The sequence below is a fragment of the Perca flavescens genome, chromosome 3 (genome assembly GCF_004354835.1).
Source record: "Perca flavescens isolate YP-PL-M2 chromosome 3, PFLA_1.0, whole genome shotgun sequence".
NCBI classification, from domain to species: domain Eukaryota; kingdom Metazoa; phylum Chordata; class Actinopteri; order Perciformes; family Percidae; genus Perca; species Perca flavescens.
In genome coordinates, this window is record NC_041333.1 from 21,072,947 (window position 1) to 21,086,258 (window position 13,312).

General features: G+C 41.6%; 1 protein-coding gene across 1 annotated transcript in view; it reads right to left on the reverse strand.

The window, feature by feature from the left end:
- Positions 1 to 1,321: 1,321 nt before the first annotated feature.
- The window catches only part of clpb (ClpB family mitochondrial disaggregase), a gene marked incomplete at its 5' end in the record, with an annotated part of 32,929 nt that continues 20,938 nt past the window's right edge, over positions 1,322 to 13,312 (reverse strand). Inside the window, 10 exons of the mRNA XM_028571372.1 lie at positions 1,322 to 1,677; positions 2,385 to 2,489; positions 3,546 to 3,665; positions 3,816 to 3,889; positions 4,339 to 4,495; positions 4,639 to 4,800; positions 5,281 to 5,325; positions 5,598 to 5,653; positions 8,117 to 8,194; positions 13,052 to 13,166. Of these exons, the coding sequence (XP_028427173.1) occupies positions 1,480 to 1,677; positions 2,385 to 2,489; positions 3,546 to 3,665; positions 3,816 to 3,889; positions 4,339 to 4,495; positions 4,639 to 4,800; positions 5,281 to 5,325; positions 5,598 to 5,653; positions 8,117 to 8,194; positions 13,052 to 13,166 (1,110 nt within the window). The remainder of the gene's footprint in view (positions 1,678 to 2,384; positions 2,490 to 3,545; positions 3,666 to 3,815; positions 3,890 to 4,338; positions 4,496 to 4,638; positions 4,801 to 5,280; positions 5,326 to 5,597; positions 5,654 to 8,116; positions 8,195 to 13,051; positions 13,167 to 13,312) is intronic.

Sequence of the window (13,312 nt, forward strand, 5' to 3'; positions counted from 1 at the left end):
CCCCCACACACGGCAGAATTCCAAGGAAATTCCTCTGTCATGTTGTTTCACAAGGTGGACAAGCTTTATTGTTGCAGAATTCCCACCCAGGCACTGGTGTGTCTCTCTCTCACACACACACACACACACACACACACACACACCCATCAATCAGGAGTGTCAGTGCAACACAAACAGAACAAAAAACAGAGGAATTCCCGTTTTGTTGTGATGACTTTATTTACGCGGTGGAGGTTGGGATACAAGAATGAAAAATGACACTCGATTACATTTGGCGCCTTGTCAACATGCTGTTGAAACATTTATGAAACAACACTTTGAATATTATTTCTTTATGACTCTAAATTTCTCTTAATGTCAGATAGACTTGCCTGCGCAGACACACTGTACAGCACCAGAGCACGCTGTCGTGACAGACGAGACTTCTTTACATCAAGATGCATCAACAGAAACAATTCACCAGGCAGTTATATTACCCATCATTCAAATGGGCTGCTTTACATTTCTGCTTAGTATTTCTCCACGAACCCATTCTTTGCTAAAATAAAATGAATAAGCAGATTGTGTTTACAAACATTTATCAGTGAAGCTCTGCTGGTGAGTAAAATGTACATTAAAGTGAACAACAATCTGAGGCAATGTTAAACTATCTTTGGTCATTAATATTTCCCTTTTCTTTACAGCGAACGGACAAACTCAAAGTGGATGTTATTTAGCCAACTTTTTAATTCCTGAATCAAATTACTTTTTAAGTATTAAAAAGGTTTGGCTGCTACTCATTAATGTTCTATCAATATCCGTTTTGATTTGTTCTCATTTGTCGTCCTGTCTCTGCCAAAGCATGCAATGACAAAACTGCCATTCATCCGACCAATGTCAGATGTTCATTGCCATTAACTTTATATATATCTTTAAATATTATTTATTTTGGCTGTTTTCAGTGATCTACACTACAAAGTGGACATTAAAGTATCACTATGTCACAGCTACCTTGATGCAAAGCTTTTGTTTTGACAAATAAGATGGCTTCAACCCACTGATGAGATGTTTGATGTTCATGAAGCTGCACATGCACGATGAAGCCTCTATGCTACGTTTACAGCATATTTACATTTATTTATTAGTTTTATATCTAATGATTCTGTGTGCACAGCTCTTGCTATCAGCACCCAGCTGATATTGTAACAAACTTTTAATGGTCAAGTAAGTTGACTTAATATACTGCTTACAGCACACATCGTTTGCACATATTGTACTGCAATATTGCGGAAAAGTTGGCATGTAATTACTGCATGTGTGTACTGAAAAAGAGAGGCAGTGATGCGTTTATCAGAGGTACTTTTATTGGTAACATCCATCAGGAAGCATCTATCCTGCTGACACTATGATGATGATGATGATGAGGATGAGGATATGTGTGTGTGTGGGAAAGTGTACATGTGTGCATAAATATCTGGATATATCCTCTGTGTTTCTTTGTTAGTGTTCAGGGCTGAGCGGTGGACGTATGTCCAGTGTTCTGGATTTGCTGTCCTCTCCTACCACCTCAAGGCGCAGACTGGGTGTGCTCCGCTCCTCCAGGTCCTCTGGTTGGACAGACAGACGCAGGGTGCAGCCTTTGGGCAGCAGCTCCTGCTCGTACGCTGCCGCTAACTGGTTGACAACCCGCCGCTCAACCTGAGGAATCAGTGACGAAGTTAGTGGGGAAGCAGAGTTCATAAAATTGTATTTAAATTAGTATCCTGACTGGTTTGCTTAGTGTGATGCCTCCTATTTGTGAGTTTTCCTATTTTGCATTTTGACATTTGAACTTCTCAAAACCAGTCATTGTTCTCTGCTGATAGGAGGCTCTTCTTTGATTGATTCACTGATCGTTTAGTCTATGAAATGTCAGAAAAAAGTGAAAAATGACCATCGCACTTTCTTAAAGCTCAAGGTGAGGGCCAGCAAGTTCTATAACATTTTACTTACCAACGTCATTGCTAAGATCGAGGGATGTGCTCTGCCAATCACACACATGATCAGACAGGCTTTACGCTAAACTATAGTTTGAGCACATTATCTTAACCGCTTATCTGGAAGTGAAAATCAACGCAAACATTAAATTAATTAAACAACCTATGTGTCTGTAAACGTCACTCCCTGCTTGCTCTACTGGTCTGCTGTAAAGCTCGTCTAGCAGAGTTGCTGTGTCCCCAGATCTCAGTAATGAAACTGGTGAGTAAAATGTCATAACAGATAAGAATGATACTACACAACAAGAATAACAAGAGATTTTCCTGTAGACCCATTAAGGCCTTGAGAAGAGATAATATAATTTAATTCCTTTTAAGACTTTCAAACAACCTGGTTCGGCTGGTCTGTGTATTACAGCACCTGCATACCTCATGTTTGATTGAGCGTGCTCCGTAATGCATGTTATACCCGCCCGCCAGCAGTTCCAGAACCGGGCGCTCCCACTGAAGAGTGATGTCATGGCGCTGCTTCGCCTAATGACAGAGAAAAGAAGAGGTTAATTGGGTGTGCCGATGTTTAAAAACAAACAATCTGTGAGGCCTTCAGTAGATAAGATATCATAAACAGTCAAATCAGAAAGAGAGCATGGTGAATGCTGGAGAAGGAGACAAATGCAGAGAGGATATGCTGTCGAGCAGCATGTCTGCCGGTGCTAATCAACAGGCCCTTAATGCGTTTTAATCAAACACCAGTCAATACTAGCGATCAGAATTGCTCATTTGCTACTGATGTTAACACTCCAGTCAATAAATACGATGCCATGTTTTACTCCAGAGATATAAACACAAATATTACGACAACACAAATACCGTATTAAAGGCAATAATGATAGCACTCAACATTTAATGTATTTAATAAAAGTGAGTGTCAAACAAATGGCTCATGAGGATTCTGTAATTATGAGATTTCTGCTGTGAGCGCCGCTGCCACACGGTCAGAGACAAGTAACTACAAGTCATGAACGTTTAAAACGCTGAAGATAACAGAAACACTAACAAAGAAGCACAAGATTTCCCCCCCCGCGCACACACACACACACATCAACATTACAAGACAAATGCACAGAGTGAGAGTCTTGAGTCAGGTTCCTATCAGTTGCCTGCAGGCTGGCAGGACACCAGCTGTAATATTAATAATTAAATATGGATGAAGGCTCCACATGTTAAACACTGTAATCACATTATAGTGAGTAGTAGTGGCACGCAATATTGATCTGCGTGTGTTCCTGCACAGCTCAGCGGCTGCAGTACATAGTGGGTATGGCTTTCCAGCCCCACTGGAAGACACCCAAGTTATAAATGTAGGGTGCTGGGGCGCCTGGGTAGCTCACCTGGTAGAGCGCGCGCCCATATACAGAGGCTCAGTCCTCGACGCAGCGGGCACGGGTTCGATTCCGACCTGCGGCCCTTTGCTGCAGGTCATTCCCCCTCTCTCTGCCCTTTCATGTCTAAGCTGTCCTGTCACAAATAAAAGGCCTAAAAGGCCAAAAATAAATGTAGGGTGCTGTAAAGACGCACAGTGTTACATACCTTCTTAGCCCAGAAGTTGAGCTCTTTGCTGACCAGCTGGAGCAGCTCTGAGTGACAGAACGGCAGGAAGTATACAATTTCATTGATCCGACCCAGAAACTCGTCCCTCCGGTAATGAGCCTGGGGAGGAACCGAAGAATTAACAACCGAAAAATCTCGCTGCTACAGTACACTGCTGTAGAGAAGCAGATAGTTCAACTGCAACATTTCTCTGTCAATACACCAAAACAAGGCGTGTTAAATCTGTGTGCGTTTGTGAGACTGAGTTACCTTCAGGATCGGTCGAATCACAGATTCTTTAAACTGTCGGGAGATTTTGATGTCATCACTTTTCTGAACATCCTCTGGGGAACGACATCAACATTCATTTCACGTTTGATTTCATTCACCTGACCTTTGGTGACCTGATGGCTCTACGTCTTTACAGAGTTGCAGCAAATCACTACAGTTTGTGTGAATGTGTTTGCAATTTCTCAAATGTTGAGCCAAATAAAAATAAAAATAAATATCTAAATTATTCTTTAAGACACTGTGATAAGTCCCGACTACAGATTTGGACGATCTGAAAAACAAAATGATTTGACCACACTTCACATCATTTCATCATGCTGATTTTAAACCACAGCAACTGATGAAAAGGAAAAGTAAAATGGGTTTTAATACAAATGTGGAGACTAATAAAATCGTATGATGTACGAAATGAATGCAAGTCAGTGTGATGTCTGCTGTGCATCATCGTATGTGTGTCTGCACTTTAACATACTGTACATATGTGTCAGTGTGTTTCTCTCACCGAGGTTGTCGGCCAGCTTTCTGCGGCTTATCGCCTCAGCTTCCTCACGAAGCTGCAGTGCATGCTGGGCAATTTCATCACTTGCAATGTTAGATGTCATGATGAAGATGGCATCTTTACATTCGATGGTCTTCCCCTTACCGTCTGTGAGGCGTCCCTAATGGAGGAACAGCGGGAACGATAAGAGTTCATCCCGTTAAAGTTACATTTGCAAATGGTTTATCAAACAGAAACCCAGGATGAACGTAACTTCAAGAAGGTATAATATCTGCACTTTTCTCTGTGTGTTTGTGTACACACCTCGTCAAAGAGCTGCAGCATGATAGTAAGAACATCAGGGTGGGCCTTGTCTACTTCATCAAACAGGACAACAGCGTTGGGACACGCCTTCAACAGCTTTGTCAGCTGACCCCCTTCCTCGTGTCCCACGTATCCCGGCGGGGAGCCGATGAACTTTGCCACCTGTAAGACGAGGGAGAGAGGGTGCACAAAATAAGATCAACAATGTAACACACAAAAAAAGTATTTTGCCAGGATAACACCTAACCTATAATGCCGAAATCCACAAAACGTTAACACTGGATAAAAATACTGAGGTGGAAGGATTTCGATGTGGTTCCTGACCGTCGTAACATAATGCAACTCTGATTCACTGATTAAATGTATTTATCACCAAAGCTTCACAAGGAAGGCAAAATAGGGCAAAAACAACATTAATTTTGGTTTATGAGTCCATTATGGGTACATAAACAGAATTAATCCAATGTGTCAGTGCCATGCATTTGCAGGAGAGAGATGCAACCGTAACACTCTTTCTTGAAATGAACGAACCTCTGTTAGAGCAACGCAGTATGTGAAATTCCATCATTAGAAACAATCAAAGACTTTGGCTACTTCCTGACTTCACACTAACGTATTTGGAAAAGGTGAAATGTATCTTACCTCGTGTTTTTCCTGGAACTCGGACATGTCCATACGGATGAAACCCTGCAATCACACGGTGGGTTAACCTCAAACCTGCTGCTGTATCAGTGTGTATCTTCGTGTTGAACACGCGCTACCAAGAGTCACCATGGAAACCAACACAAATTGAATTTCTTCAAGGCGCGAGGAGCCGCTAAATTAAATGTCTGTTTTCCACCTATTGACTGAATGTCAAAACACTGGTGTGTGTGTGTGTGTGTGTGTGTGTGTGTGTGTGTGTGTGTGTGTGTGTGTGTGTGTGTGTGTGTGTGTGTGTGTGTGTCTACATAAAATACCTTTTTGATGTCCTTGTGCATGTAGCGAGCCACCTGTTTGGCCAACTCTGTCTTTCCTGTGACACCCGCCATCAACCGGTCAGACAGAACAGAGACATTGGTTAATTATTCAGCTATATTTTTTTATATACTGTATGTATAGACATATTTAAAAAAAACAAAAAAAAAACAATCCTTGCTTTTTTGGAATACATTAGTATGCAGAGATTTCGGGAAACAAGCTTACTTATTTCAGACAGAAAGACAATCTCTCTCCTTCTCTAAGTGCTGGCCTAAATCCCAGTTCCTCCCTCTACGATGCTTTCAATCATCTCCTGCTCTCCAGAAGCACACATTATGTTTGTCGCTAAAATATTCTGCATATAAATGCTCATATATGATATTGATGTCTTGTGTTTGGTATGCGTACGGGTACGATGATTGTGTGTGTGTGCGTGTGTGTGAAAGGCTGTGTGTCTTGTTGCTGTGTTTAATATTGATGTCTCATGGCCACAGTCGCTGAAGGCAACAGAGAATATGAACACAGTCTCTCCTTCATCTATCTCTCTGGCCTGTCATCTCACCATCTCCCTCTTTTTTAGCCATCTATCTGGCCCCTTAATATCCCTCTGTCGCACTCTTTTCTTGACTCCAGCACACATACATTCACACTTCTTCATCTTGCTGCTGTTTGACAACATTTAAGCTTTTCTCTGAATTGGAGATTTGGAAGTTTTGTGCTTTAATATTAAATATCTGTTGATATCGGGTTGATCCGAAACTTATATTTTTCTAAACAATACAGCTCCCTAGTACACACTTAGCCTAAAGAAGGCCAGCTTTAAAACGATATTTTTGGCAGCTCAATAAAAAATACACCCTGAATCACAGTCCTCTTGACTTGTTTCCTACACTGTTTTTGTTTACTTATGTGCCATCTTTGCCTTTATTTGACAAGTAAGTGTGAGAGACAGTAGCATGGACAGAAGAGTGTCAGTGTGGATCTGGTGTAGCAGAAAAGTCCAGACAGAATTTAGACAGTCTCAATTCATCGCCACCCTCCCCAGTGGATATCTTTAATTGAAACCGCTGTAGTGTCGGTCTGAGATTTGTTCACTCTCACCGCTGTGTGACAGAAAGAGGTTCCCCCAGTGTTTTAAAGTGCAATCAGAGCTCAATGGGCTGCAATAAACAAAGGATTAGAAATGGGTGGCGCTTTATAAAACCAATACTGATCAATTAAAAAAATTGCTCGATCAGTCCTGAATCATACATCCCAGCTCTAAACCTTTATCCATAAGGATTGTATTGATTTAAGTTGACTTGACATGCTGTCCACCAACTGTTCGTCTACAAACATCTTTGTACATTATGTGTGATAATATGCACATTGACACCAGATACTAGCCTGGTTCGAGACCTCAGAATCAACGCCCCACATCTCAAATTTTGATTCAAGATTGTCTGAGTCAAGTCAAGCAGTAGTTTATTTGTCCCCAGAGGTTGTGCAGCAGTGACAACAGTAATCACACAAGATTATCTGAATACAACATATGATAATAAATAGTAAAAAACATAAGTAAAAAGCTGTATTTAAGTGTGGTTGGGTGGTCATGCTGATATTACCTTCTTCTATTTGAGTTCAGCAGTGAGATGGCTGAGCATTTTTCTGTTTTAGATTTGAGAGAAGCATACCAACAGATAAAGAAAAAGTAAAAAATCGACTCAATAAAAGATCTATGAAACAAGTTCATCAGGGACCTGTCAACTTAGAACTTAGCCAGCTTCCTTTTTTTTTTTTTTTTTTTTACACAACATACTGGTGTTACCTTTGGTAGTTTGGTACCTGTCCCGTCGTTGTTTATTATCTTTAATGCACCTGCAGTTGTGGCACTCACAATTTTGTTGTATGAGTCTCTGTGCAACAACAATAAAGGTTTATCTTATCTTTTATTGGTAGTTTCCCCAGGTGGAAATTGATTGTTGATTAACTTTATTATCCCTTAAGGAAAATTGTTTTAAAAACAAGCGAGTTGATCAGAGCCTTTGTCGGCGAGCTAAATCTGGTGATACTACCAAGATATTCCTGAGTCAGACTGGTCTTTGAAGAAAGTATTATCTCAGTTTTTTGTTGTTATCTATCTATCTATCTATCTATCTATCTATCTATCTATCTATCTATCAAGATATTTGCAGTTCATTAATTAAATAGGCAGATGTAAGAAACAGTCGAAAATTCTAAATTTATTTACTTTTACGTCACGCAGAAAATTGACACCTTGAGACAAACTCATTTACTGAATACTTGGTAGAGTTTCTCCAGTTTGTGTTTACATTTTACGTGTGACATCATCGCTTTTGTCATCTTGTGTATTTTCTTCCTTTTGAAATCAGCAGACTGGCAGGAGGAAAATACACTCTTCAGAAACTTAACACACTCGAGTGTTCTGTTTATTTTGGCAGCTCCTTTCGAGAAACTAAAGAGGTTTTTTTCTTTGTTTTGCTATTGCTTCTTGAGTGTAAAAAGATGAGTGATTTACCAATTCCTGATGAGCCGAGGAAGAGGAATACGAGAGGATGCTCTTCGTCGTACCAACCATTCTCCTTTCTCCTGATGGCTACAGAGTGCAGAGACAGATAGAGGGAGAAAGAAAAGGAGGACTATTATTTTAGTCATTTGCATTTGTTGACTTTTGCACTAAGTATTCTGGGTTTCACCAGACTGAACCGAGTTGACCTGAGGGCGACGGGTATCCCAGAAACTGATAAAAGAGCGAGAGAGCAGGGATGAGAAAAGGGTCAAGACATTTGGTGGAGAGAAAGAAAAAAAAAAAAAGAGACAGAAGAGAGAAAACAGAAAAAGAGAGCAAGATGAGAGACCTCCAGAAAGCTACCCACGCTGCCTCTCTTCCCCCCCTCAGTCAGTGGGGCCATTAGCCAGCAGTAATTGTGTTAGCCTCCCTGGCGCGGCCATGGCGAAATCAGTTTAGCATGGATCGCAGCCTCACACACACACTGACACACACGCATGCTTAAAGAGGAGTGCCTACCCAACCCTGCCATCACCCCAGCAACCACACTCACACACATACACAAAGACAAGATGATGAGGTGGATCGGAGGGGAGTAAAGAGTGTATTTGGCCCGTGGTTTCAGCGACGAAGAAGCAGACACTAGCACAAACTCATCCAAATCTGAAGCTGTTGAGAGGCCGGGGCCAAAACCAGAGCCATAGACGAGCAGGGTTTTGCCAATGGGATCAAAGCAAGTTGGTGGCAGTATAGCTTATTGGTTACCTTGAATCCACTGGCAGGCTGGAGCCCTAATGTGTGGGGTTCTGGCTGTTTCTGTGTGGCTCTCTCCCAGTTGTTCCCCAGTGTCCTCCCACAGTCCAAAATACATACATTTTAGATTAATTGGACACTCTAAATTGCTCATAGGTATGAATGTGACCGTCTGTCTTTGTGTTAGTCTTGAGATAGACTGGCAATCTGTTCAGTGTCACAGTGTACCCCACCTTTAGGAGCCGAGTCTTCAGCCCCCAAATCAATGTGTGGATCATTCAGGTAAGTTAGCATTTACATCTTTGTAAAGCTGACACAAAAATGACCTCAGTCATCCATATGGGGTGTAGGAGTCCCCAGGATCCTGTGTAACAATACATTTAGCTTTTCTTCATTTTTAAGTAATGCACGATGGATGTTACCTCTCACCTTGTTGCTTGAGGTTAATCAGAGTTAGTATCTTAACATTTTTACACCTAAACCTGTATCAGCTTTACTGTAGACACAACATAAATGCTCTGGGATTTTTTGTCTTTAGAGATATGAAATATTTTAAAACAAAATATTCAACAGAAAGATGCCATCAGCCAATGTTCATTTCTAATGAAAAACTAGTACGGTTATTTTAAAAATATAAGTTTACAATTGTTTATTACAATTTGCTGTGTTCAGTGTTCCTCAGGCCAACTTTTCTTAGCCGAATTAGAGCTACAAAACATGCAACCATGCACACTAGGTCTGTCTGTGGCTTCTACTTACCAACGTTACCGCTGGATTGCACATCTTTCACATCATGAATCCTGATCTGTTTGAATCTGACAAGTGAGAACAGAACCTTGTAAAAGCCTCGACTTAAAAACACTGGTCAATTTATGCCATATTTATCCTCATGTTCTGCCCACTGACCGGTTTACATCCACCCGCCATTTATTCTTCTCAACTTGTCGTTGCCTTTAAAGGTTCTGGCCAACTGTCCCCAAAGACACACAAGTTCTCAGCATAAATATCTCTAGTTAGCAAATAGTGCATCTGAGAGGCGTCAATTGCTTTCAAGTTATCGAGTGCAGCCACAAGATAAGTGGCAGGAAAACGCTGTGGCGAAGTTGCTAAAAAGAACACAGAGGAACCAAAACTTGAATTCAACTTCATACAACAGTCAAAGAGTGTCCAACAACAGCTACAGTATGTACCCGGTCAAGGCATCTTTTACACAAGACCATGAGACCTTTCCTGCTCACTTATTGTGATCCAAGAGGCTCTGTGTGTGATACAGTGAAGCTGAAATACTTCACGACAGCCAGCAGATCTGAGTGTTAAACCAGCTACTAATAGCTGATAATCATAGAGAACAGATGCTTGGCAGGAAAAAAGGAGGAGAGGCAGATTGAGGGAGGTAAAGAGATGACATGGTAGAGAGGGAAGTAGCAGGAGGAGAGAAGATAAGGGGAGGAAAGAGGAGTAAGGATGTAGAAGGAGATAAAGAGGGAAAAGAGAGAGGAGTGATGGAGATAAGAAGACAGAGAAACAAACGAGTGTGTCAGAGATGGACACAGAGATGAATAGTGACAAGAGGGGCTCCAAAGCTCCGTCTGCTTTATCAATGGCTGTGTGAATGACAGTGTAACCTTCTGTGTGTTTGTGTGTTTTAGCTGATTGAGACCGACTTTGACAGAAGGGCACATTGACATTTCTCAGAGGACCCTGACGACAACAAGGAAAGGAAAGAGACACAAAACAAATGAAAGCTTGATCTCTCTCTCAAACACACACACACACACACACACACACACACACACACACACACACACACACACACACACACACAGCAGTGTATTGGGCAGGTCTGGTTGGCTCTAACATGATTACAGAGGGATGATTCTCCTCAATAACTCTTAGCCCTGAGAGCTAAACCTGGATCAATCTAACCTCCTTCCTGTGTGTGTGTGTGTGTGTGTGTGTGTGTGTGTGTGTGTGTGTGTGTGTGTGTGTGTTTATGTGTGAGAGAGAATGTATGTTGCTGCAGGCCAGCTGTTCGTCACAAGGAGTTCAGGGGGAAACAGCCGTTTTGGAGGCATGACAAAACACCAAATGGTCAGCAAAACTGCAAAATAGATAACTATATATGTATAAATCATATAAATAAAGATAACTAACGTTGAAACGATTTGTTTATTAATCAGTGGTGATAGATGCAAAATTCATAATCAACAATTTTGATAACAATTAATAATTTAAGTAATTTATCAATAAAAAAAACTAAATTTAGCCATTTCCTGCTTATTTTATATTTTCTCACTCAAATGAGTCATAATATACAGTAAAATATATTGTTGCATGTGGAGCTCCCTCTTCTCCCTTTATCTGTACATCCCTTTCTCATTGGTTGAATCCTTATCTCCAGTATATCCTTTCCGCTCTTTCCTGGTCCATCTCCTCATCTCTAAATCCCTACTTCCCCTCTCTGACTCTGCCACAGTTTGGCTAATTCCTGCTCGGCTCATCGGTGATAAAACTTACAAAATAACATACACCACAACAAGTATAAATGCACAGTAGATAACGTATGTTTTTGTAAATATCTTTGCAATATATTTTCCTCTTTTAGGTATCCCACATGTTCTATTGCTCGCTTTCAGTGTGTGTGTGTGTGTGTGTGTGTGTGTGTGTGTGTGTGTGTGTGTGTGTGTGTGTGTGTGTGTGTGTGTGTGTGTGTGTGTGTGTGTGTGTGTGATATATTCACTGTAATACTTCTCAGAGATCAATAAGCTGTTCCTTTATCAATGTGGCGATGTCTTCTATGGCTTTCAGGACAATTTGCCATGATAACAAGAATCATTTATCACCTTGCCAAAAACTACACATCCCACGATTACCTTTTCCTTCATTGACTCCCAGCAGAACCTACTGTACGCTGACACTTAAACGCAACTATTGCTCAAATAGCATCACTGTTTGTATTTTGTTTTGTGGACATCTATAGTTTGTATTTTCATTGTTTCCTTATATTTATGTATAGATATTTTTATGACGTCAATCCAACTTGTTCTCCTGTTGGTTATAAACTCTGCAGTATTTGCTCTCACGGAAACATCACAGATTATAATATCTGCTTCTAGCTTTGGGTTGATTATTTTCACAAATCTGTCTAAGATCATAAAAAGAACACACAACCTCTTCCTTCGCTGCAGAACCCTTTCTGCGCGCACACACACACACACACACACACACACACACACACACACACACACACACACACACACACACACACACACACACACAGATCAATACATGGCCTCCATGGATGCCTGGTGTAATATCAGCTCTTTACTGTCTGCTGTGTTATTGTGCTTTAACTCATCCTCCCTCCTCTTCTCTATGCATTACACTTGCTCTCTTTGTCTTTCTGTCATTTGCTACAAGCTTTCTGGTTTTCAGACACTTCTCTGCTATCTCCTCCCATCAGTGTTCCTCTCCTTTTTGTCTCCCATTGCCTCCATTTGTTTAACCCCCGTCTCATCTGTTTTTCTCTTCCTGTCTTCATCACTTTGCCTGTCCATCCCTGATCTGTGTTTCGAGGAAGGGAGAGATGGACGGCATAGCATGAAGGAGCCATAATGGAAAGATGCAGAAGGTGGAGGCCACAAAATGGAAGTAGGAACGGACAGAAGAGTGAAGGAGAAAGAGTGGGTGTGATGAAGATCAAGGAGGTAAAGAGAGAGAGAAAGAGAGAGAGAGAAAGAGATGGAGGGATATACTGAAGAGAGAAAAGGGAAGAGAGACAGAGGGGGGATGTGGGGGTCTGTAGTATGTCTCCTCTCTCTGTAATCGTGTTAACTGGCGGCTCCAAGCCTGGCCTCTTCAGCTGTCACACACACAAACACACGCACATGCACACAGCACCTGTGTATGCCTGACAGACAGCTCATTCATCACAATTAACCAATTACAGCCTCCACCGGTCTGTCTGAACCCGCCTACTGCAGGAGGAAAGGGAGGACAGCAAGAGAGAGGAAAAGGAGGGGAGTGCAAAACAGAAACATAAAAAAAAAAAAAAAAAAAAAGTAATGTGGAAACAAGGCTGTGGCTTGGAAGCATGTATTTATGTGCACTTCTTATTTTTGTGGTGGATGTCATTGTGTTTAGCTGCATATATCATGTTCCATGTGTGCGCGTGTGTGTGTGTGTGTTTACCTGAGGCCACAGTATTGATGGCCCCCTCCTGTCCGATGATATGCTCCTTCAGCCTCCTCTCCAGGGGGAACCGCCGCCTCTCCTCCGCCTCCCGCCGAGCCTGCGCCTCCTGGAACTAGATGGAGGTAAAGAACACGGACATACAGAAATCATACAAGGCGGCCAATGAATCGTGGAAGTGAAAGAAGACATGTAAGAAAGTCAACTCTCCAGGGGAAAACCATGAGGACATTGCAGAGTTCGCAAGTCTGCCCCTAATTA